Raw genomic sequence first — 24,462 nt, forward strand, 5'->3', positions numbered from 1 at the left:
TTTTTATTACCGCAGCATAGTATTCCATTGTGTAGATGTACCACAGTTTTCTAATCCACTCATCTGCTGATGGAAAAGCTATGAAACTTACACACTGTGGGTTTCTGGAATAGATTTCTTCCGTGTGTGTGTGTGATTGAATAATCACTTTTTTTTCTACTGGGAAATCTGAGGCACCAAAAAAATGTCATTAACGGGCAACTGGCTTGTTGAATACATCACAGAAAAGAACCTTTCATGATGATTTTGTGGTCAAAATTTAAATGCTAAATTCAGACAGCTATAAAAACTACAAACAGATTTGAAAAGAAAGAATGCCATCAATCACAGGATTTTTACCTTCACGGAAATTAGATTTATTGAAATAAACTGGTAAATAAAAATACTTTCTGGCTTGGGAAAATCAACCTAGTTTCTGATACTCCCTCCCCCCCCCAAAAGTAATATCAATCTCTCTGTTTAGATGCAGTGCAGCCAGGTGTTCAGAATCATAGGGGGACAAAAAGAATTAGCTTCTTGCTGAATAGGGGAAGTTAAGCCCCCCCCAAAAGCTGGTGTAACAGGGCTTAAAACTATGAAAAATGTAGACCCATTGAACTGAACCCCCTTTTCCCTTCTCCTGCCCCCCAGGAATAATTCTGCTGCAGGGCTGATTTCAAGGACATGGATTGTTGACCTCATCCCAACACCAGAACCTCAGCGGTTATTCTGATTTTTGCACCATTCCAGGCAAGTTGACTTTATATGGAAATAAAATTGAACCTTAGAGGTCTGATGGAAATTCACTGTGACATTCCAATCAGGAAAACTTGCTGAAGCCCACAGAGCCTTTCTCAGGGGGCCTGATGGTAGCCTCCAGAAGGTGCGGCCTCAGGTGGTCCCCCTTCTTCTGTGGCAAGAATAAACTTTGGGTCTTGGATTGCAACACCACCTGTGGAGAAAATGGTATGCGAGGGAAAGCGCTCAGCCTCTTGCCCTTGTTTCTTCCTCCTGACCGCCAAGTTCTACTGGATCCTCACGATGATGCAAAGAACTCACAGCCAGGAGTATGCCCACTCCATACGCGTGGATGGGGACATCATTTTGGGGGGTCTCTTCCCTGTCCACGCAAAGGGAGAGAGAGGGGTGCCTTGTGGGGAGCTGAAGAAGGAAAAGGGGATCCACAGACTGGAGGCCATGCTTTATGCCATCGACCAGATTAATAAGGACCCTGACCTCCTCTCGAATATCACTCTGGGTGTCCGGATCCTTGACACATGCTCCAGGGACACCTACGCTCTCGAGCAGTCCCTGACGTTTGTGCAGGCGCTGATAGAGAAAGACGCTTCGGATGTGAAGTGTGCGAATGGAGACCCACCCATTTTCACCAAGCCCGACAAGATATCTGGAGTCATAGGTGCTGCAGCCAGCTCCGTGTCCATCATGGTTGCTAACATTTTAAGACTTTTTAAGGTAGGTAAAGGCATTGTCTTTCTGACGATTCTGAAAGAATAATAAATTGTTCTGACACCAACGGCAGGTTTAAGAAGCAAGTGAAGATGATGAAGGTGCTCATTGATCCGCCTTCAGGGACACTGGGTTTCCCAAATAGAGGATTCTGTGTCTGGGTTTCTACACGTGTTAATGTAGTTCCATTATTTAGAACTAATCATGACTGTTCTTTTTCTGAACAAACAGAAAGATGGTAATTTCTGTGACATGTTGAGTCTTCAACATCCTGGAATATCTTCTTTACTGAGGCTCATTTAAAATCAAAGCAAGTATTTTTAGAGAGTATAATGAACTCTTCACACATTTAGCATAGGAAGCATTGCTATGGTATTTGAGATATTAGATAATTTACTTGGTGAAAGTTCTTTAAAGTGGGATGCTCTGTTATGACAAAAGTTCCTGTGTGAAGAAACAGTATTTATTACTAATGTGTAGATGGGAGTGACACTCTCGGCTAAGGGGGCCATAAAATTGTCAGGTTTATTATGGCTACAGAAGAGCAGAACCTCATTAATTCAGACTGCCCTGATGCAGCCTTGGGATAATTATATATAATTCTTATTGAGTTAAAAGTTCAACTTTAGCAAGATAATTCAATACTTTTTGACTTAGATTTCTATTCAGATGATCTATTACCTATAAATTACATTTACGTATTGAATAAAATTGGCAAAATAAAATGATGTGTGTAACAACACCTTGAGAGTATAAAGTGCCATAAAAATAGTTATTGTAACTCACTATCTTTCATTAACTTTCTCATTTTATTTGTTAATGTCTATTATGTAGTCTTTTGTAATGACAATTTTTAAAATTGAAAATACTTTTCATTCTGATTTCCTACTCTGGAATATGCCTTTTCCAACTCACTCTGAACTAATGAGGCTTTGCTTGGTATTGAGAAAATATTCCTATGCATATAACATTTAAACATATTAAAAGAATATGGAGAATTAGGTGACAGATCTAGTGACAAAAGTGAGCAAAGTGATGGAAAACCTGCTTCACAATAAAGGTAAAAGGAATTGAATCAAAGGCTTTCTGGTTGGGAAGATATCTTGGAGGACCATCTCGTGTGGTTCACTTCGTATGCTGTAATCGTCTCTGTAACACCCTTCACCCCCAAAGGGGCTGTCCAGCTTGTGAATGAATTCCCTTAGTTTGGAGAAGAGAATGCTAAGAGGCAGCTTAATGAGTCTTTTCAGGTGGATGACATTTTCTCAAATGAGGATGCTGCTGAGCAGAAGCAGCTCTGTGTCTGAGGAGGTGCAAACAGGCTTTGGGGAATTCTGACACTTTTGAGCAGGACGTTAGGAAGAGCCCCATGCTGGGAGGAGGACACCGATTAAAACAGGCCGCTAAGGGCTCTCTAATTCTTCATCTCTGGAAACTTTCAAGGCAAACTGGCAAGTTGTTAATAATTTATCCTGGGCTTAGCTGACCCCTTGTCCAGAGGCAAGATGCAGAAGCAGGACTCTGCAGGGTTTCCTCACATCCCGGGACCTAGGACTTCTCCCAGCAGTCCCCACTCCGAGCCACATGGCATTTTCTGCTGGGGTGATGTCCCACTCCAGCCACCTTCCCACTTCTCTTCTCTGACTTGATCTCCTTCCCTGCTCTCTCCAGAGCATCTCTTTCTGTTCCCAACTCAGCAACTATGGCCCAACGACGATCACTTTTAGAGAAGAGGTAAACCTTCATGAAGATTTTCTCCCTTCCTTCTGTTACCTTCCCCTAATGGGCTAATTCTGGTTCCCATCCATCCCACCAGAAATACTCTGAATCCTTCTTCTTCCTGTAGTCTTGTGCCCCATTAGGCAAGGATTTGAGCATGGGGTGGAAGTGGTTAAGTGCTTATTTGAGATTCTCAAAGCTTGTTTACATCAATTGTGGCACAGAATCAGCTTATCTGTAAAATGGGGATATTAACATTGTGTTATGTTTTTGGATGGATTTAATGAGAAAATGCAAGTGAAGGGTTCTGCTAGGATCTGGCCATGTCCTTTGCCTCCTTGGACTGCCAAAGGGAACCTGGGCACCTCCTCCGGCCACCTGAAGGGCGGGTTTTGCTTTTATGCAGTCTGGACCTGGCTTCTTTTCTGCTCTGTTCTTCCCCTATGGACTGGCCGGTTCTCTCCTTACTCTTTTGGGTAACCCAGTGGGAGAATTCCCATGGACCCTGCTCGGGAATTGGTCCAGCCAATTTCTGAGACATGGTCCGCGCATAAAGGGGCAAGAGCACAAGGAGTGAAGGACTTTTCGCCTGGAGGGGACATTGGTTATGGTAAATGTCATAACGAAGATCAGTACTCTGGCACCGAGTGACCATTTAATTTATAGAAGTGAATGTATTTATCAATCAAATTACCAGGCTTGAAAAATTTGTGTCTTTTAAAAGTAAGGGAAAGGATATAGGTGCCCAGCCCATCTTTCAGCTCAGCATGAAGCCACATGAATGTGAAAATTACAACTTGTTGTGTTACTTTGATTTACTTTGATGATTTCTATGAGACCTCCAGGCAGCACTTCACAATAATATTAATTATGAAATGATGATGATCACTTTAGAATTAGAAAATGTTTCCATTAATATATAAATATGTCCTGTTTAAACACACAGATGCTGGGGCTGACATGAAATATTAGAATAGCTATTAAAGTTATAATTATAAAATTAACACTTTGGGATTGGCCTATAGTTCCATTTTAAAAATTAATAATTTTATTAAGTCAAGTGCTCTGACTTGAATACAGGTCAACATTTAGGACAGTTTTATGGAGCTTGGGCTCCTCCAGGACAGCCTAAGACCCACAGAATCTACAGTGATGCATGGGTATCAGTATATTGCCACTTATTCCTGGATTGATGAAGTTAAAGAAGGTAGAGCATCTTGGTTTGAAAATATACAAATATTTAACCCTGACGATAAGGGATGTGAGCAAGGTCTTGATTAATACATTTACTCTCTATCCTGCTCAACAATAAATGTTACTTGGGGGTTTTTAGAATGCAGCTGGGATCTGTTTAAAACTGTATAGAAAATATTTGGGCTAAAATTGTAAGTAATCTCCAGATTTCTCAGTTCCCTTTTTTTTTAAGACAGTCTGGTAAAGGCATGCAGTAATTTAGTGTGGGCTCACTTGTGAAGGAGTCAATCTGCGGGCCTCTCCATCTTCCCATCCTTCAGTCTTGCCCCTCCTGTGGCAGCCTGTCCTTGTATCCCTCTATGTTCTCTTAATTGAAGTCTGGTTTCCGGAAAGGTTATCAGTCATCTGCATATAGTATGTCTGTGTTGAAGTCAGAGGAGGATTCTATCTTCTGCAGGATCACTAAATATTGAATGAAATAATTTGTGTTTGTAAAGCGGATCCAGGCATCAGTGGGGGGAGGTTCATTTCGCTCCCAGGACTGCACCTGGAGGACAGTTGGGCAGGGGGGTAGAGCCGGACACCTCTGGGTGCAGAAGCTGCCCTGCGGTCGGTCTGCGCCCACAGGACTCTCCTCATGCTCCAGGTGGTGTGTGTGGCGTAGCAAATGACAGGACCCAGTGAGTGAGTGCCTGCCTCTAAGGCTCTCTCTAGGAACCATTTTAATGATTGAAGTGTCTCACATTTCCCAGGTGAGTTGGGAGCGAAAACAAATTTGAGAGTTACAGAACAAGACTTTAATGAACTGAATCTTTTAGAAATACGACTGTGTCTCCACACACACACACACACACACACACACACACACACACACACACACACACGCACTCACTCACACACCCTTTATATATAGCTTAACATGGGGGCAGAGTGGTCACCTGGGCGATTGTTTAATCTCTATAGCAAGTTAATGGTTTTAGATAATAGTACTATCAATTATGATAATGTGACATGTAACTGCAGAACCGCAAAGCCAGAAGTGCTCCATCCCACACAGAGGGGAAATGCCAGCGTGGTGGCTCCTGGATTGCAGGGAGATGGAGGAAAAGAGGAAGCTGCTCTCAGAGCTGGTGCAGTTTGAAAAGAATTAAAAAAAAAATAATGAGAAGGCCTTTTTGGAAATGTTGACTGGGAAGCCCATAATTTAAATTTGTTTCATTAAGTTGTTTGGAGGAATTTGCGTATGTTTTATAAGGAGCTCAGATTTTTTTCCCATTTTCTAGAACATTTCCACCTCTCTCCTTCAAATTAGAGCAAATCTGTTCCTCAAAACACCTTTCTGACTTTGAGCAAAGATCGAACATTCCATGTTAAAAATAGCACATCGGTGCTTGGAGGTGATGCACATTAATGTCTACATAGATGCATTGGGGTTATAAAAAGACAGTGGCAGGTTTAATTTCTCTCGCTCATGTTTTCCTAGTCAACTTTACCCAGGGAGTTAATTTTCTACTCTTGAAGGATAGTCTGTAGTGTATACTTCCCAGAGCAATCAAGTGAGTCTTTCAAATAGAAGTCTGCCTGTGGGTGGGTTAGAAAATTTCTTCCTACGTGGCAGTGTCCTGGTTATAACTGGCTAACACTGACCTTTGTGTAAGTAAATGAGGCATTGAGGCACCCCATTACCCTGGTGGAAGCCTTTGCCTGCCTGGCTATGTTTACAAAGATGTATTTTCTTCCAAGAGACTCTGCTAATTGTAGCAACCACTTCCATAAAGCCAAACGTTTTGTGAGTTATTTATTGCATACAATGGGCTTTATTAACTGTAAACCCTGAAAAGGTAAATCTTCCATAGCCAAGCTCACCAAGTGAGATGGACAGATAAATGAGCCCAGTCAATAAACTCAGCAGGAGGTAACATTTGATGTCAAATCTTACTTGATGGCAAATAGATAAATGGGAAATTGAAAGATAGACTTTTTCGGTCAATTCTTTGCTACTGCAGCAAGCTCTAAATTAACTTTGTAAAGCAGACTTAGTAAAGTCACTCCCCTTCTTAGAACTCTGATAATGGCTACCATTACCTCCAGAATGAAGGTCCATCTGTACTTTGGGAAGCCCTTTTTCACTTCTCTGGGCAGATTAACTTTCTTTGTTAATGTAACAAAACTCAACAAGGGCAGCATGATCGCCAGGATCTCCATGAGGGCACGTATAGCTTGTTTGTTGTTGTATTTCCAGCACTTAGTGTCGACCTGTCTGGGAACCTTCCAAAATGTCTGTTAAATGAATGAATGAAGAAATGAACGAATGAACCATATTTCTCCTATCCCAAGTACTGGAAATAATAGGCTTTGGGCAGGTAGGAAAGAAGTGGAATTTTGTGTATTTTACTTTTATACTCAGAAAAAGAGGAATATTAGTAGAAGGAGGGAAAAGGGGAAAAAGGAAACATAATATATTTTGGAAGTTCCCATTTTCATGTGTTTCCTCACTTTAAAAAAAACCAATTCACATTTTCTCAAACAGATTTTTAACATAAATTAAATAAGTAAAAGACATAAGCACATTTTCATTTTTAAAATGATAAGCAATGAATAAGTAAATAGTGTAAAATGGGAAGAAACCACATATCTATTAATAAAATCACACACACACATACAAACAGAATTTTATTAATAGATATGTGTCTTATGATTTTCTGTCCATGTAACAGTATGTCTGGGAGAGATTTCCATGGTGGTTAATATAGACCTACCTCAGCAATTCTCAACCCTGGAGGCACATCAGCCTCATGTGGATAGTTTTTTGTTTTTTTTAAAGTGCGGATGCCCAAACCCTATCCAAGACCAACAAAATTGGGGTGGAGCCCTGGCATTGGTATATTTTAAATAATCACCAGGTTATTCTGACATTTGTCCAGGATTGAGAACTATAAAGCTTAATTTTTAACAGCTGCTTGTTTTTTAATTATAAGACTAGACCAGTGATGGCGAACCTATGACACGCGTGTCAGAGGTGACACGTGAACTCATTTTTTGGTTGATTTTTTCTTTGTTAAATGGCATTTAAATATATAAAATAAATATCAAAAATATAAGTCTTTGTTTTACTATGGTTGCAAATATCAAAAAATTTCTATACGTGACATGGCACCAGAGTTAAGTTAGGGTTTTTCAAAATGCTGACACGCCGAGATCAAAAGGTTCGCCATCACTGGAATAGACCTTAATTTATTCAATAATTCCCTTACTGATAGCTTACTTCCCTTTCATTTCTTAAGATCATTTATCATTTGAAAAAAAGTGGAGCCCTAACCGGTTTGGCTCAGTGGATAGAGCGTAGGCCTGCAGACTCAAAGGTCCCAGGTTCGATTCAGGTCAAGGGCATGTACCTTGGTTGCAGGCACATCCCCAGTAGGGGGTGTGCAGGAGGCAGCTGATCAATGTTTCTTTCTCATTGATGTTTCTAACTCTTTATCCCTCTCCCTTCCTCTCTGTAAAAAAAAAAAAAATCAATAAAATATATTAAAAAAAAGTGGAAACAATGCTAGAGGCTCATTCAAGCACTATTTGCTCTGAATTTTGCGATGGTAGAGCCCTTTCTTGGGTCAGCAAAGGGGCTGAATTAATGAATTACCACTAACACCTTGCTATAAGGCTGACTCACAACACAGGCTGTGGCTCCTCATGCCATGTAGTAACTCGGAATCAGTGTAGTGATCATATGCTCAGACTGCTAAAGGAGCATCGCAACTCTTATTGGGTGGAGAAGGAACAAATTTTTAACGAGGTGAATTGAAATTGAATCTTTCTTTTCCCTTGAAAGGTCTGAAATCCTACAGTGAATACTGGAGACATCTCAAGAGCTTACTTAGTGATTAATGCCTATCTTGTGGGTGTTTTAAGTAATGAGGTTGTTTGAATAATGAGGAGTCTTTCCAAGAGTGACTGGATGCTATATATATATTTTGTTTAAGTAGTTGTCTGAAAACCTTTCTAGAGGAAATCTGGGTGTAGGTAAATAGAGAAAGAAACAAATTCGCATCAGGAAAGTCATGTGCTCTTCTACTCATTCACCCTAAAGACTGCAGTGGTTTAAAAAAGATTTTATAGATTTAATTTTCTTAGAGAAAGTTTTAAGTCTACAAAAAAATTGAAGATTGCGATGGTTTTATTTGGTTTCAGGACAGGTTTCCTCCCAGAGTCTCCTGAAGATAGGAAGTCTTACAGTCTGAAGGTTGCCCCTGGGCTCCCGCCCAGCAGTTCTCAAACTTTAGCATGAATCAGAATCACCCAGAGGACTCGTGAAAACACAGATTGCTGAGCCCACCTTCAGAGTTTCTGAGTCAGTAGGTCTGGTTGGGGTCTGAGACTGCATTTCCAACGGTTCCCAGGTGATGCCGACACTGCTGTTTTGCAGACCACACTTTGAGAACCCCTGCTCCCTGCAAATCGCTCGCTGGGCTGGCTGACTTTGCAAGTCAAAGGACACAAAGCAAAAATGAGATTGAGCAATGTTCGGTCTGGCACAGTCTTTCTTCTTTTGACTCATGCCTGGTTGGATTTCTGTTTGTATTGGTCATAATCACAGCAGCTGCTGTATGGACCTATTTTTAATTGTGTGCCCTTTTGGAAGTTGTGTTTCTTACTAAATAATGCATGGCTCAGGAATAATGGTCAGTGTGATGGTTACGTGAACACAATTTCTAAAGCAGAGTCACTCAGATGACCATTTTGACTACCTGTGACAGTAGAGCTGACTGATTTAAGAAACCTAGACTGTAAGGCCCACATTAGCTGGAAAGTGAGAACAGTCAGAGACGGAAGAGGCTATGATTTGTCTCAGCTTCCAGCAATTTGTCTTCAGAAACCATGACAGCTTCCTCCTGATTTCCATTATGCAACGAGATTGCAAATGGCATTCCACAGCAGTCTTCATCAATAGAGGGTCACAAGAGGCGCTGCTTTCCCCACAGTGGGGAAAACGGCCTATTTACCCATTTAATTGAAGAAACACATTCTCTGGCAAAAGAGAGACATCTCTTTTAGCTGTAATTAGGCACTTTTCCTCTCTTTAAGCACTCTGAATAACCTAAAAATATATGTGTCATCTCTATGTATTTTAAATACATAATGAGCAGAAGGCTGGTGGTGTGGGAAGGGGTCCAGGCATAGCATTGTTCAAAGCTACCTTTATCTGATTCCAGAATGAGGCCAATCTCTGCTGCTTTACTCCGTTAGGCCCAGCAAGCTAATAGGCATGTGTCCTCAATGTTGGCCATCAGTCTTCCAAAACTCCCCCAGTCTCCCTCTGAGCTTGGGGAGGCTGGGTTCCTTGGCATAATGTAGCCTCAGATCTATGATTTATTCCCCGCTTTGGAGAAGTCATGGATGTGTCTCTGTGTCCCACATAGTGACACTCTGGGCTCCCTAGGGATGTGAAGATGGTGACATATTCTTGCTCCAGCATCTCACCTTGCTTCCTTTCACGTGGATGGAGTGTGACCTCTAGCTTTGATTAGTGCTTGTACTGTTTCTTACCCTTTAAGGGTTTACATTGTAACAATTCTGTACATTAGAGTTCTCAAAATTATTTCTCATCTCAGTTCTGAGAATATTTGCATTTATATTGCTTATAGAACAAATGGCATGTCATCCTTATGCAGATGTGTTGCATAGACATTTGTGGCCTATCGAAATTTATCATCAGGTGCTATCTATTAAAATTATAGATTATTATAATATACTTATCTAGTGGTGCTGGTTTTCTTTTGAATAAAACAGATGAATATGAGTTATATGAAGTAGGTTGGGCTCTGTAGTCAGACTGCCTACAGATTTTGATGTAATGCTTATTAGCTGTATTACCTTAATCACACTAGTTCATCTGTCTCTATCTTAGCTTGCTTATCTGAAGAGTGGATGATAATAGCACCTCCTTCATAAGATTTTAAATATCTTTTTAAATAAAGATGAATAAGACAAATTGCATGAAGTCCTAAGCAAGGTCCCTGGCACAGAGCCCCGTGTTTGTTCTGATGATGAGAACGAGGAGGAGGAGGTTGATGGTCACCATCAGTAGGATATTCATTTGGAGTTATACCTCTCCAGTTTCTCAACATCCTTAGCGAATTGCTTTATTTTATGGACAATGGCAGATTAGCATGAAAGGTGTAGTCATTGGCCAAGAAACAGCGCAACTGATAGGTCCAAATAGGCTCTGGCAGGGAGCAAGGGTATCTTGTTTGTCCGAAGGCCAGACATGAGCCTGGCACCTCACGAACTCCATGTTGCAGCCAACTGAGCTAAGAAAGTCATGTACCGCTGTTCTTTTGAAATCCCTGTTGTTCGGTGCTAAGAGTTTTCTGAAAGAACGGATGACCCAAAGAAAAGCTGTGCTAAATTTCAGTGCTGTTCCAACACCCAAACAAAAGTGCCACTAGAATTCAGTTTTGAAACAACAACAAAAAATTCTGGCTCCTGTGGATTCTTCCCCAGGACCCCAGTTTGATGGTAGAAGAGGTCGAGTTGTGAATGAGGATAAGCAGCCGCCTCACCCCAAGTGTGGATGGCAGCCTTTACGTTAGTCTTTTGGGTTGGAATTCCCTTTCTTCGCTGTGTTTGGTACAATGACCTAACACAGGCCCCCTCTGGACAAAGAACACTGTCCTTGTATTGAGGGAATAATTTTCCTCTCTCCCAGGGATCGACCACATAACACTTACACCTGTCACCTTCTGGTATAGATGTCAGAATGTAAGCTCTAAAATAATTCAGAAGTCACATTCATTTTCAGACAACTAGAAAAATATAGGGTGTCCCCCCAAAAGTATACACACTTTGATTAATGATAAAGGCAGTATTTATTAAAATACATTTCATTTTCAAAATTGAGCTGTCAGCTATTAAAATGTATACACATTTTTTGGGGATACCTAAATACTCAATTTTGACTCACACTGGGACTGATCTTGCTCTATCTGTTTGTAATTATGTCCCATTAAATTTTCACTGTAAGCAACTATGGATAATGTACTCAGTGTAAAAGGACTTCACAGGGAAGGAGAAATGATATTTTCACAACGTAGAATTCTGTGGTCTGGTTAGGAAGTGCAGAACCCTATCAAGAGTGTTGTGAGATAATGCTAAACAATTCCTGGGATAGTCTTTAGCTCAGTAAGTATTAAATCTCTTTTTTATTTTCCACCAAGAGAAGCAGAATAAGATGAAAAAATGCCAGCATACTATCCACTTACTCTCCTTCGTTACTTAGATAGGTAATAATCAATTCCCCAGTAGGTATGTAGTCAGCATCCATGAGCATATGCGTCGTGTTTGACACTCTAGGCAGCGGTTCTCAACCTGTGGGTCGCGACCCCTTCACAGGGGTCGTCTAAATACATCCTGCATATCAGATATTTACATTACAATTCATAACAGTAGCAAAATTACAGTTATGAAGTAGCAACGAAAACAAATTTATGGTTGGGTCACAACATGAGGAACTGTATTTAAAGGGTGGCGGCATTAGGAAGATTGAGAACCACTGTAGGGGATAATTATGAAGGAAGTAGAAGATTCTAAGCCTTCACATCCAAGCTCAAAATCTAGTTGGGGAGAAACCATGAACACCTATACAATAACAATGAACAATATCAAAACCATGTAAGGCTACAGTGTGGTGCCAGGCTGTAGAAGACCAGCTTCACCTCAGGAAGCTGCAGTGATCAGGGAAGGCTTTGTGTGGTCATGTGGGAGGGGGCCTGGCCTAGATGGGTAGCAGGGTGTAGACCAAGAGGCCAGGATAGGAGAAGGGCTCTTCCAGGTGTAGGGAAATCCCTGCGTCCTGGACCTGAGGATGTGAACATGGAAGGAAGTGGAAACCTCATTTCTCCCTCATGGCATCTCTCCTATTACAAAACTTGAAAGGATCACTTTCAGTGTCTCCTAGGAGAATTCAAAAGGAAGGTTGGAAGGCTGTGTCCCCAGCTGTCACTGAATACAAAACTCGAGGCCTCAGTTAAAATCCAAGCAAGTGGGTACAGAGCATCCAAAGGGCAGAATGCTACGCCCTCCCATTCAGGGGCAGGAATAGATAAAGGAGGTGAATTGCTGTGGGATTCAAGGAAGGAGCTAGGCAGCGGTTCTCAACCTGTGGGTTGCGACCCCTTTAGGGGTCGAGCGACCCTTTCACAGGGGTCGCCTAAGACCATCGGAAAACACATATATAATTACATATTGTTTTTGTGATGAATCGCTATGTTTTAATTATGTTCAATTTGTAACAATGAAATTGGGGGTCACCACAACATGAGGAACTGTATTAAAGGGTGGCGGCATTAGGAAGGTTGAGAACCACTGAAAAGGATCCAGGAGAAGCCCTCCAGCTCCCCATGCTTTGCACTTTGGAAATCGAGTAGCTTCAGATAAAAAAGAAACATTTCTCATTTGCCACATGCATATCTTGCATATCCTGTTTTTTTTATTCTCTTCTCATTAAACATGGATACACAATTTAATTGCCGAGAGAGAAATTAAATGCACGATCAGTGAATCGATTTTATTTGCTTTATTCCAATAAGAAAAGCCACCGTCTTTGAGGGGCTCACACTTGCTTCCTTCTGTCTTCCTGACCTGGAGTAAACTGGGAGCAATCACATGTGCACTTTCTCTGTCTGACGAAGTGGTCAGAGATCTCGGTAAGGGAAAGACTTGGAGGCTTTATCATATTCTAAATATGAAGTGTTTTGAGAGATTTGGAAATAGGTTTTGTATTGTAAATAGCATAAGCGATTATTTTTCTTAATGCTGTGGCCCTTGAACTTGGAATTTCTACTCTCATAACCCGCAATTTAAGTGGGAGTTTGATGTGATGTATTTTCTTGTCTTTGAAACCACTGGGATGAAATTTTAAATCCTTGGAATTTTTTTCATTGTGCCTGAGGAAAGAAGATACTAGAAATTCCATTTTTTTTTGTTTGGATTACTTTATTTTGTTTTTATGCAGCTAAAGTACCTAGTTAAGTTTTGTGTATTTATACATTAATATTTACAGGTGACACCTTGCTGAAAATAAAATAGATTAAGTAGAGGATATTTTCCCCACAGCTTCCTTATCTAACAAAAATAAAATAACTCAGCATCACTCCTTAGCTGAATGCCCCACCTGTCACCTCCATGCTGATTGTGCCAACACTGTCCGGGGGCTGGGGGTAGCGTGGGGGTCAAGGGTCTGCATGTAAAACAGGGTGGGTTTAAGCACATGCTGGGAGACTTGGGATTTTAAGCGTCACACCTATATTTACCCTTAAGTATTTTTCTGAATTATGAGGAACTAAAATGAAAACCAGTATTTTTGGCCCATAATTACAGTTAAATTTCAGCCATAACATGTGATAAAAAAATAGATATTTAATCAAGTGATTTAAAATATTGTAGTGTTCCAAGCTTGATGAATAAATATTATTTTAACATCTTATTTTAAAAATTTCTTGATGTTTAAACTAATAGCATTAATATTTCATTCTAGTGAAGTGGTACAAATTTAGGGTTCGAAGTATAATAAGTGTAAAACATATAAATAATGCTGACCACATCTACATGATGAGAATTACCCTTAAATAATCTATCTTCAGTTAGAAAATGGTTTTTTATGAGAAAAAAATGCTGTTTTCCATTGTACTTTGTTTTATATTAACTCAATTAAATTCAGTAGCAGAGTTCCACTGTTTTTACTATTTTTATTTATTTATTTTTTCCTTTGTGCTTTCTTTTATTTATTTTTAAATTACATTTTATTTTTTAAATAGTTCTTTATTGTTGAAAGTATTACACATGTGCCCTTTTTTACCCCATTGGCCCCCTCCAGCCCACCTCCCCCACCCCCCAGGCCCTCACTGCCCCATTGTCTGTGGCCAGGGGCCATGCATATAAGCATACAAGGTTCTTGGTTAATTACCCCCCCTCCACCCTCCCCACCCAGGTTCCATACTCTGTTCCATACTCCCACGTCTCTGGATCCACTCCATTCATCAGTTTATTTTGTTAATTAGATTAAGCATGTGTGAGATCATGTGATACCTGTCCACTGTTTTTAAATATCATAAACACAAAATGTTTTAGGAAGTTTGGCACAAAGTAGTTACTTCTTTAAAAAGTTGTTTTTTCTAATTCTCCCAATACTGGGCATTATGGAAACTTAGAGATGGAAAGAATTGTTGAGATCTTCTATGATAGCCTTTCATCCAAAGCAAAATCTAACCTATTAAAACCCTTGATCTATAGTGATTCAGTGCTGCCTTTGTTCCTCTTACTTGTGTTAAACGTATGTCTTCACCCAACCCCAGCCTAGAGCACAATGCTCTTGAAGGCAAGAAACATATCTTACTCATCTCCATGTCCCCGAGAGTCCCATAATTGGTACCAAATGAATGCATCCAGGACTGATTCATTTAAACATTGTCAGAGATGGGGTGCCAGTAATCTCACAAACTGGCCTCTTCATTTTGTAATGGCATTCATTTTTCTTCTTCATTCTGACCTGAAATATTCATCCCCCTTGAAGTTTTAGGAATGTCTTTAATTCCAAAAAGGGTGGGGAAGCTCCCTCAGCCAGCTGGACCCGAGGAAGCAATGCTGGTGCTCAAGAGGGGACCAGGTGCTGTGGTCGGTCGCTTCCACCCATTGGTCCCATTGGTCCTGCTCCTGTCTCTGATGCATCTCTTGTTCATGAGACTGTCCTTCACACGTTTGAAAGATCCCAGTTGTTGGTGAGTCTTGAGTGTTCCAGGCTAAAGGTTCTATTGGATTACCTTCTCCTTATAGTAATAGCACAAGAGCTAACATTTATTAAGCGCGTCCTATAGGCCAGGAGTTGTGCTAAGCACTTAGCATGTCTGCTCTGGTTTGATCCTCACAGTTTCACCAGATGGCTTTCAGATGAGGAAATGAGGCTTAACTAAAGTTTCTTAGAGAATTTAGTAAGTGGCCAAACCAGGTTCAAATCTTGGTCTGACAGATGCTAGAGCTTATGCTTACAGCGCCTGCTTTGTACAGCCTTTCATACAGTATGATTTCAAATCCTCTGTCTTATGGCGTCCGTCCCCTGAACACACTCCTACTGTTAATTTAACTCTGTTCTAAGCAAATCCATTTTTCCTTGCCATTCTGAAAGATTGCCTTTGAGCAGGCAAGTCAACACCGAGGGCTTCAGCTCTGTAAGCCGCACACTCTCAGTGTCGAAGTGGCTGTAATGGCAAATGGCTAGCCTGATACCAAGATCGAGTCTGTGTGCCCATGACCCCATGCACCGTCCCTGCCTGTGGAGTGGCCACATGTCTCCCTGGGAAATGTTGGGAACATGTATATCCCTTTAGAAGAGTTGATGGGAGTTTCCTATCGTTCCAGATGTTTTTTTGAGGCGTATATTCGGTGGGAAGAATTTGTATGATTACAGATGGCCAGAGCAGTTTATGTATCAGGAAGTTTTCCATGGAAGGACTAATGCATCCAAAATTATCCTCTGAGGTTAATGGCAGGATGTGGTGAAATTACTCAGGAAAACACTGAGAACATCAAAATAAATATATGTGGTTTGCAGCCACTCCTTTCCCACACTGAAACATGATCCATGACAGCCTTTCCTCAACACATGGGATCAAGTTCTAGATCAAGCGGTGTTACGATAAAATGAACACAGTTATAGTAAGGTTTTTTTTTTTCAAATTTGAAGAATGGTTGATATACAATATTATATTAGTTTCAGGTGTACAATATAGTGATTCCACATTACATACCTTTTGACATGATCACCATGATAAGTCTATAACCATCTGTTCCCACACAGAGTTACACTGTTATTGACTGTATTCCCTATCCTGTACCTTACATCCCGGTGACTCATTTATCTTATAACTGGAAGCTTATACCTCTTAACCCTCTTCCCCTATATGTCTCCCCACCCCCACTCCCATCTCCCTTCCCTCTGGCACCCATCAGTTTGTTCTCTATGTCTATGGGTCTGATTCAGTGTTGTTTTTTCTTCCATTTTTTTAAATTTTAGATTCCACATATAAGTGAAATTATACACTGAGTGGCCAGATTATTCTGACCACCCCATCAGTACAATGAAGTGAATTAGTTATGCAAATTATAATAATAAAACCTTGAGAGTATTTGCTTGGGAAGTTTTCAGTATTCAGTATTTTTGGACGTGTCAGTGAAGTACTGATGGGGTGGTCAGAATAATCTGGCCGGTCAGAATAATCTGGCCACTCAGTGTATGTATTTGTCTTTCTCTGTCTGACTTATTTCAATAAGCATAAAACCTTCTACAGCTGTCCAAGTTGTCGCAAATGACAAGATTTCATTCTTTTTTTATGACTGATTAGCATTCATTTTATATGTCACATCTTCTTTATCCATTCATCTATTCATAACACCTAGGTTGCTTCCATATGTTGGCTATTGTAAATCGTGCTGCAATGAACATAGGGGTGAATATATATTTTCAAATTAGTGTTTTTTTATTTCTTTGGATACATACCCAGAAGTGGAATTGCTAGATTGTATGATAGTCCTATTTTTAGTTCTTTGAGGAACCTTCATGCTGTTTTCCATGGTGGCCACACCAATTTGCAATCACACCAGCAGTGCGCAAGGGTTCCCTTTCCTCCATGTTCTTGCCAGCACTTGTTTGTTGTCTTTTTGATAATAGCTAATCCAGGAGGTGTGAAGTAATATCTCATTGTGGTTTTGACTTGTATTTCCCTGATGATTAGTGATGTTGAGCATCTTTTCATGTGTCTCTTGGCCATCTCTTTTTCTTCTTTGGAAAAATGCCTATTCAGGTCCTCTGCTTATTTTTTAATTGGATTGTTCATTTTTTTAATACTGAGTTGTATGAGGTTTTTATGTATTTGGATATTAGCCCTTATTAGATATATCATTTGCTAATATCTTCTTCCATTCAGTAGGTTGCTTTTTCATTTTGTTGATGGTTTCCTTTTCTGTGCAAAATCTTTTTAGTTTGATGTAGTCTCATTTGTTTAGTTTAGCTTTTGTTGCCCTTGCCCAAGGAGACCAATCCTGTGCCCTCCCCCCTCAAATATTGCTAAGACTGATGTCATAGAGTTTACTGCCTATGTTTTCTTCTAGGAAGTTTATGGTTTTAGGTCTTACATTAAAGTCTTTAATCCATTTTGAGTTTATTTTTGTGTATGGTGAAAAGAAAGTGGTCCAGTTTTATTTTTTTTGCTTGTAGCTGTCCCAGTGCCCTTTATTGAAAACAGTATCTTTTTTCTATTGTATATTCTTGCCTCTTTTGCTGAAGATTGATCATATAAGTGTGGGTTTATTTCTGGGCTCTGTATTCTGTTCCATGATCTAGATGTCTGTTTCTGTACCAGTACTATGCTGTTTTGATTACTATAGCTTTGCAGTATCATTTGAAATCAGGAAGCATACTACATCCAGCCTTGTTTTTCTTTCTCAGTATTGCTTTGGCTATTTAGGGTCTTTTGTGGCTCTATACAAATTTTAGAAATATTTTTTTCTAGTTGTGTGAAAATTGCCTTAATATTTTGATAGGGATTTCATTGAATCTGCAGATTGCTTTGGGTAGTATGGACATTTTAACAATATTAATTCTTAGCATCTATACCATGGTATATGTTTCCATTTCTTTGTGTGACCTTCAATATCTTTAATCAGTGTCTTATAGTTTTTGGAGTACAGGTCTTTTGCTTCCTTGGTTAAATTTATACCTAGGTATTTTATTCTTTTTTGCCACAATTATAAATGGGGTTGTTTTCTTAATTTCTTTTTTTCTGGTAGTTTGTTATTAGTGTATAGACATGCAAAAGATTCTGTATATTAATTTTGTATCCTACAACTTTAATGAATTCATTTATTAGTTCTAATAGTTTTTTGGTATAGTCTTTAAAGTTTTCTTGATGTAATATCTTCCTTTCCAATTTGGATGACTTTTATTTCTTTTTCTTGCCTGATTGCTGTGGCTATGGCTCTCAATACTATGTTGAATGAAAATGTTGAGAGTGGGAATCCTTGTCTAGTTCCTGATCTTAGAGGAAAAGCTTTTAGCTTTTTACCATTGAGTATTATGTTAGCTGTGGATTCGTTGTATGTGGCCTTTATTATGTTGAAGTGTATGCCCTGTATACTCACTATGTTCAGTATTTTTCTTTTATAATAAACTAGAGGCCCGGTGCACAAAAATTTGTGCACTCGGGGGGGAGGGGGGGTCCCTCAGCCCGGCCTGTGCCCTCTCTCAGTCTAGGACCCCTCGGGAGATAACGACCTGCTGGCTTAGGCCTGCTCCCGGGTGGCAGAGGGCAGGGCCAATCCCTAGGTGCAGCCCCTGGTCGGGCTCAGAGCAGGGCTGATTGGGGAGTTGGGGCGCCGCCCCCTGTCATGCACAGAGCAGGGTGGATCGGGAGGTTGCTATGCCACCCTCAGTCATGCTCAGGGTAGGGCCAATTGGGGGGTTGGGGCACCTACCCGTCACACTCAAGGCAGGGTCGATGGGGAGGTTGCGGTGCCACCCCCTGTCACGCACAGAGCAGGGCCCATCAGGGGGTTTGGGGCTCCTTTCCCTGTCACGCACAGAGCAGGGTCAGGGGGTTGAGGAGCTCCCCCCTGTCACTCACAGAGTAGGGCCGATAGGGGAGTTGGGGTACCGCCCCCTGTCACACAAAGAGCAGGGCCCATCAGGGGGTTGGGGCGCCTCCCTCTATCACCCACAGAGCAGGGCCGATCAGGGGGTTGGGGTGCCGCCACTGTCACACTCAGGGCAGGGCCGATGGGGAGGTTATGGCTCTACCCCGTCAAACACAGAGCAGGGCCCGTGGGGGGGGGGGGTGTTGGGGCGCCACACCCTGTCACACACAGAGCCACAGGGCTATCAGGGGGTTGGGAAGCTCCCCCGTATCAGGCACAGAGCAGGGCTGATCAGGGGGTTGGGGCGCCTTCCCCTGTCATGAACAGAGCAGGGCGGATAGGGAGGTTGTGGCCCCGGCCACTGTCACAGAGCCGCAGGGAGATCAGGGGGTTTGGGTGCTGCCCCTTGTCACGCTGATCCTGGTGCCAGGAGGCCTCGCGGCTTCACTGATCCCGGTCCTGGAAGGCATATTACCCTTTTACTATATAGGATAGAGGCCTGGTACACAGGTGGGGGCCGGCTGTTTTGCCCTGAAGGGTGTCCTGGATCAGGGTGGGGGTCCCCACTGGGGTGCCTGGCCAGCCTGGGTGAGGGGATGATGGCTGTTTGCAGCTGGTCACACACCCTTCAGGGTTGGGGTTCCCACTGGGGTGCCTGGCCAGTCTGGTTGAGGGGCTGAGGGCTGTTTTCAGGCTGGCGGGTGACTGAAGCTCCCAGCTGCTCCTTTTTTTCTTTCTTTCTTTTTTTTTTTTTTATTCTGGGCCAGCTTTAGCTCTGGCTCCAGCTCTGAGGCCTCTACTGCTGAAAGCAGGTATCTGGTTTGTTTGGGTTCTATAATTGAAACACTATATCAACTCCAGCTCTGAGATCCCGGCTGGCTGAAAGCAGGTTTCTGGGGTTTTGTTTATCGTCTATATTTGTAAGAATGTTTCAAACTGCAAGCTCAGAGGCCGGCAAGGCAGGCGGGGAACGTTGGTTTCCTCCGTCGCTGAAGCAAGCAAGCCTCATGTTAGCTTCAAGCTGCCTGGCTGCCGGCCGCCATCTTGGCTGGCAGTTAATTTGCATATCGCCCTGATTAGCCAATAGGAAGGGTAGCGGATGTATGGCTAATTACCATGTTTCTCTTTTATTAGATAGGATGGCTATTGAATTTTGTCAGATGCTATTTCTGCTTCTATTGAGATGATCATGTGATTTTTGTCTCTGGGTGTTTAATGTGGTGTATCATGTTGATGGATTTGCAGATATTGAACATCCTTTCACCCCTGGAATAAATCCCACTGATTTAATGTATATTTTAATTCAGCTTGCTAATATTTTTTTGAGGATTTTGCATCTTTATTCATCAGGAATATTTTCTTTCTCCTTTTAAAAATATATTTTATTGATTTTTTACAGAGCGGAAGGGAGAGGGTTAGAGAGTTAGGAACATCGATGAGAGAGAAACATCGATCAGCTGTTTCCTGCACACTCCCTACTGGGGATGTGCCCACAACCAAGGTACAGGCCCTTGACTGGAATTGAACCTGGGACCCTTGAGTCCTCAGGCCGATGCTCTATCCACTGAGCCAAACCAGTTAGGGCAGGAATATTTTCTTTTTTTATAGTGTCTTTGTCTGGTTTGATAGGTTAATACTAGCCTCATAGAATGAGCTTGGAAGCTTTCCCTTCTCTTCCCTTTTTTATGATAGTTTGTTTTAATGTTTGGTAGAATTTACCTATGAATCAATTTTTTTGTATTTTCAAAGAATCAACTCATCTGAGGATATGTTTATCAATTTTAGAGAGAAGGGGAGGGAGGAAAAGCGGGAGAGAGACAGAGAGAGAGAGAGAGAGAGAGAGAGAGAGAGAGAGAGAGAGAGAGAGAGAGAGAGAGAGAGAGAGAGAGAGAGAGAGAGAGAGAGAAAGATATATCAATATGAGAGAAAATCGATCTGCTGCCTCCCTCACATGCCCTGACCTGGAATTGAACCGATAACCTAGGTAAGTACCCTGACTTGGAATCAAATTAAACCCGCAACCCTTTTTGGTGTACTGACAGCACATCAACCAATCGAGCCACCCAGGCTGAGTTCAAAGAATCAACTCTTAATTTCATTGATTATTTTTTTTTTTAGTCTCTATTTCATTTTTTTCACTCTGATCTTAATTATTTTCTTTTTTATACTGATTCTTGGCTTTGTTTGTTCTTCTTTTTCCAATTCCTTTAAGTGTAAGGTTAGATTATTTATTTGAAGTTTTTTTTGTTTCCTAAGGTAGGTCTGTATTGCTTATAAACATCCTTATTGTAGTTGCTATAGATTTTGGAACATTGTGTTTTCATTTTCATTTGTGATAAGGTTTTTCCTCTTTTATTTTTCTGATGATCCATTGATTGCTTAGTAGCATGTTGTTTGGCCTCCATGTATTGTGTTTTTTCCAGTTTTCTTCTGTAATTAATTTCTACTTTCATCCCATTGTGGTTAGAAAAGAAACTTGCTATGATTCCAGTCATTTTAAGTTTATTGAGGCTTGTTTTGTGGACTAAAAAATGATGTGTCCTGAAAAATGTCCCATGTGTACTTGAAGAATGTGTATTCTGCTGTTTATGGATGGTGTGTTCTGCATACAGTCATGTGCCACATAACGACATGTTGGTCAATGACAGACCACATATGATGGTGGCCCCATAGGATTAAGATGGAGCTGAAAAATTCCTATCGCAAGTGATGTTGTAGCTGTTGTAAATGTGATAGCACATTGCTTTACTCTTGTGTTTGTGATGATGCTGATGTAAACAACTTACTGTGCTGCCAGTCATATAAAAGTATAGTGAATATAATTATGTACAATACGTAATACTTGATAATGATAATAAATAATGATGTTTCCACTTTATGTAGTTACTAGAGGCCCGGTGCACAAAAATTTGTGCACTGGGGGTGGGGGGGTGGGGTCCCTCAGCCCGGCCTGTGCCCTCTCGTAGCCTGGGACCCCTCAGGGGATGACCACCTGCTGGCTTAGGCCTGCTCCCCGGGGGATTGGGCCTAAGATGGAAATTGGACATCCCTCTGGCAGCCTGGCAGCCCTCGGGGGATGTCCACTTGCCAGCGGGGAGAAGACCTAAGCTGCAGTAGGACATCCTTAGTGCTGCTGAGGAGGCAGGAGAGGCTCCCACCACCACCCCTGCACTGGCAGCCATCAGCCTGGCTTGTGGCTCAGCAGAGCTCCCCCATGTGAGAGTGCACTGACCACCAGAGGGCAGCTCCTGCATTGAGCGTCTGCCCTCTGGTGGTCAGTGTGTGTCATAGTGACCAGTCATTCCCAGTCTTTCTGCTGTTAGGGTCAGTTTGCATATTACCCTTTTACTATATAGGATAGAGGCTTGGTGCACGAGTGGGGGCCGGCTGGTTTTCCCTGAAGGGTGTCCCGGATCAGGGGGGTGTCCCGCTGGGGTACCTGGCCAGCCTGGGTGAGGGGCTGATGGCTGTTTGCATCTGGTCACACCCCCTTCAGGGTGGGGGTCCCCACTGGGGTGCCTGGCCAGTCTGGGTGAGGGGATGAGGGTCGTTTTCAGGCTGGCCTGTGACTGAAGCTCCCAGCCTCTCCTTTTTTTCTTTTTTTTTCCTGGGATTTATTTACCTTCTATAAGTGAAACTCTGTTGCTTTCACTGGCGCTCCCAGCTCTGAGGCCGCGGCTAGCTGAAAGCAGGTATCTGGGGTTTGTTTGGGTTCTATAATTGAAACTTTGTTGCTTTCGGAGCTCAGAGCCGGGCCGCGGCAGGTGGGGAACCTTGGCTTCCTCCATCACTGGAGCAAGCAAGCCTCCTGCTCGCTTCAGCTGCGTGGCTGCCGGCCGCCATCTTTGTTGGCAGTTAATTTACATATCTTGCTGATTAGCCAATGGGAAGCATAGCGGAGGTATGGTTAATTACCCTTTTTGTCTTTTATTGGATAGGATTACATGCTATATTTTTTCTCATTTTAGAGTCTACTCTTTCTACACTTACAAAATAAGTTTGCTGTAAAACAATATGCTGTGTTATGCTGGCAGCAGCCTCATATATCTCGTGTTTACTGCATCTCTTGATTGTATCCTTTTCTCTTGTGCTTGATTTAATCTTGTTTTGTTCATCATGGCTCCATAAGCATAAAAAATCCAGTGCTAATGTTGCCAGTAAGAGGCCACATTGAGTGATCGACCTGGAAATGAAATTAAAATGATTAAGGACTACAAATGTGGAAAATTAGTGATGTTATTGCTTGCCAGTCAGGCATGTCCCATTCCACCATCGCTGCAATCTTGAAGAACAAGAACCAAGAGATAGAAGCTGTTAAAGGACTTGCTTCATTGCAGGCAGAGACTAACCAAATCTGAGAAGGGCTATATCAGACCTGGGGAAACTTCTGATGACCTGGATTGAAGGCCAGACCAGAACTGTATCCCTCCCAGCACCATGGCAATCATGGCCAAAACAAAAAGTTTGTGTTTTTTTTGTCCATTCTTTCTCTGTTAACTTTCCTCGTTATTTCAGTCGAAGGTTTCTTTAACTTAAGCTGGAATGTATTTTGTTATATCTTTACTTTACAAACACTTCTGATCTTTTTAGAGTCCCTTTAGGTTTTCCTATTAGATAAAAGCAGCTTTTATACCTTTGTTTCCATGGTAATGGATTCCAGGTCTACTTTAGAAAACCACTAGCTTTGTATACCAGTGAAAGTTGGAGCGTTATGAACTAACACAATAAACATCCTACCTGTTCGGGGAGAGCAAGCCTGATAGAAACACTTCAGAACCTTCAGAACCATGGTCATGAAGTGATGAGAAGATATATAAAATTACATTTATATATATATATATATATATATATATATATATATATATATATATATATATATAATTTATTGCAATCAGCAGAATTTAGAAAGTGAGTCCCGCAGGCAAATGGTTTGGGAACATTCGCATGAAATTTGGTGTTCACTAATCAGCTCAAGGCAGAGAGAGCCAAATTCACTTGAGGCATTAATTTCAAATTTAGTAGTATATAAGAAGCCACGGATCCCTGTTTCTGAATTTCCAGCAATCTTCATGATTTCTTTTCAAGTGCCAAGAAATAAAAGATGGAGGAGAAAGGAGGTGGATGAGAGCCTTCCTTGGGCTATTTGCCTTTTGGTGGAAGAAAGGTTGTTTCCCAAAGCTCAAGGGAATCTACTCGGTATTGTCTGCAAATACAGCTTTTCAGAATCTGGGGTACAGAACAGAACTCAATAGAGAAATCTATTAGAGTTGGCTAAAGACAGGGCAGACATAAAAGCAGAGATTTTCTGGGAGAAATAGAACTACTTTTATAAAAAGCCTTGGGTTTCTGAGTAAGTGGAAGGAGAGGGAGTAATCAGATTTTGGGGGTCAACCCTGACTCTGCCCCTACTACCCTGTTCTTTGT

The 24,462-nt window shown here is 41.5% G+C and overlaps 1 protein-coding gene across 1 annotated transcript in view; it reads left to right on the top strand.

The window, feature by feature from the left end:
• Nucleotides 1-651: 651 nt before the first annotated feature.
• Nucleotides 652-24,462, top strand: part of GRM8 (glutamate metabotropic receptor 8) — a 727,600-nt gene continuing 703,789 nt past the window's right edge. Inside the window, exon 1 of the mRNA XM_036328793.1 lies at nt 652-1,452. Coding sequence (XP_036184686.1) covers nt 943-1,452 — 510 coding nt within the window. The 5' untranslated portion in view covers nt 652-942. The remainder of the gene's footprint in view (nt 1,453-24,462) is intronic.

The sequence above is a fragment of the Myotis myotis genome, unplaced genomic scaffold (genome assembly GCF_014108235.1).
Source record: "Myotis myotis isolate mMyoMyo1 unplaced genomic scaffold, mMyoMyo1.p scaffold_m19_p_11, whole genome shotgun sequence".
NCBI classification, from domain to species: Eukaryota; Metazoa; Chordata; class Mammalia; order Chiroptera; family Vespertilionidae; genus Myotis; species Myotis myotis.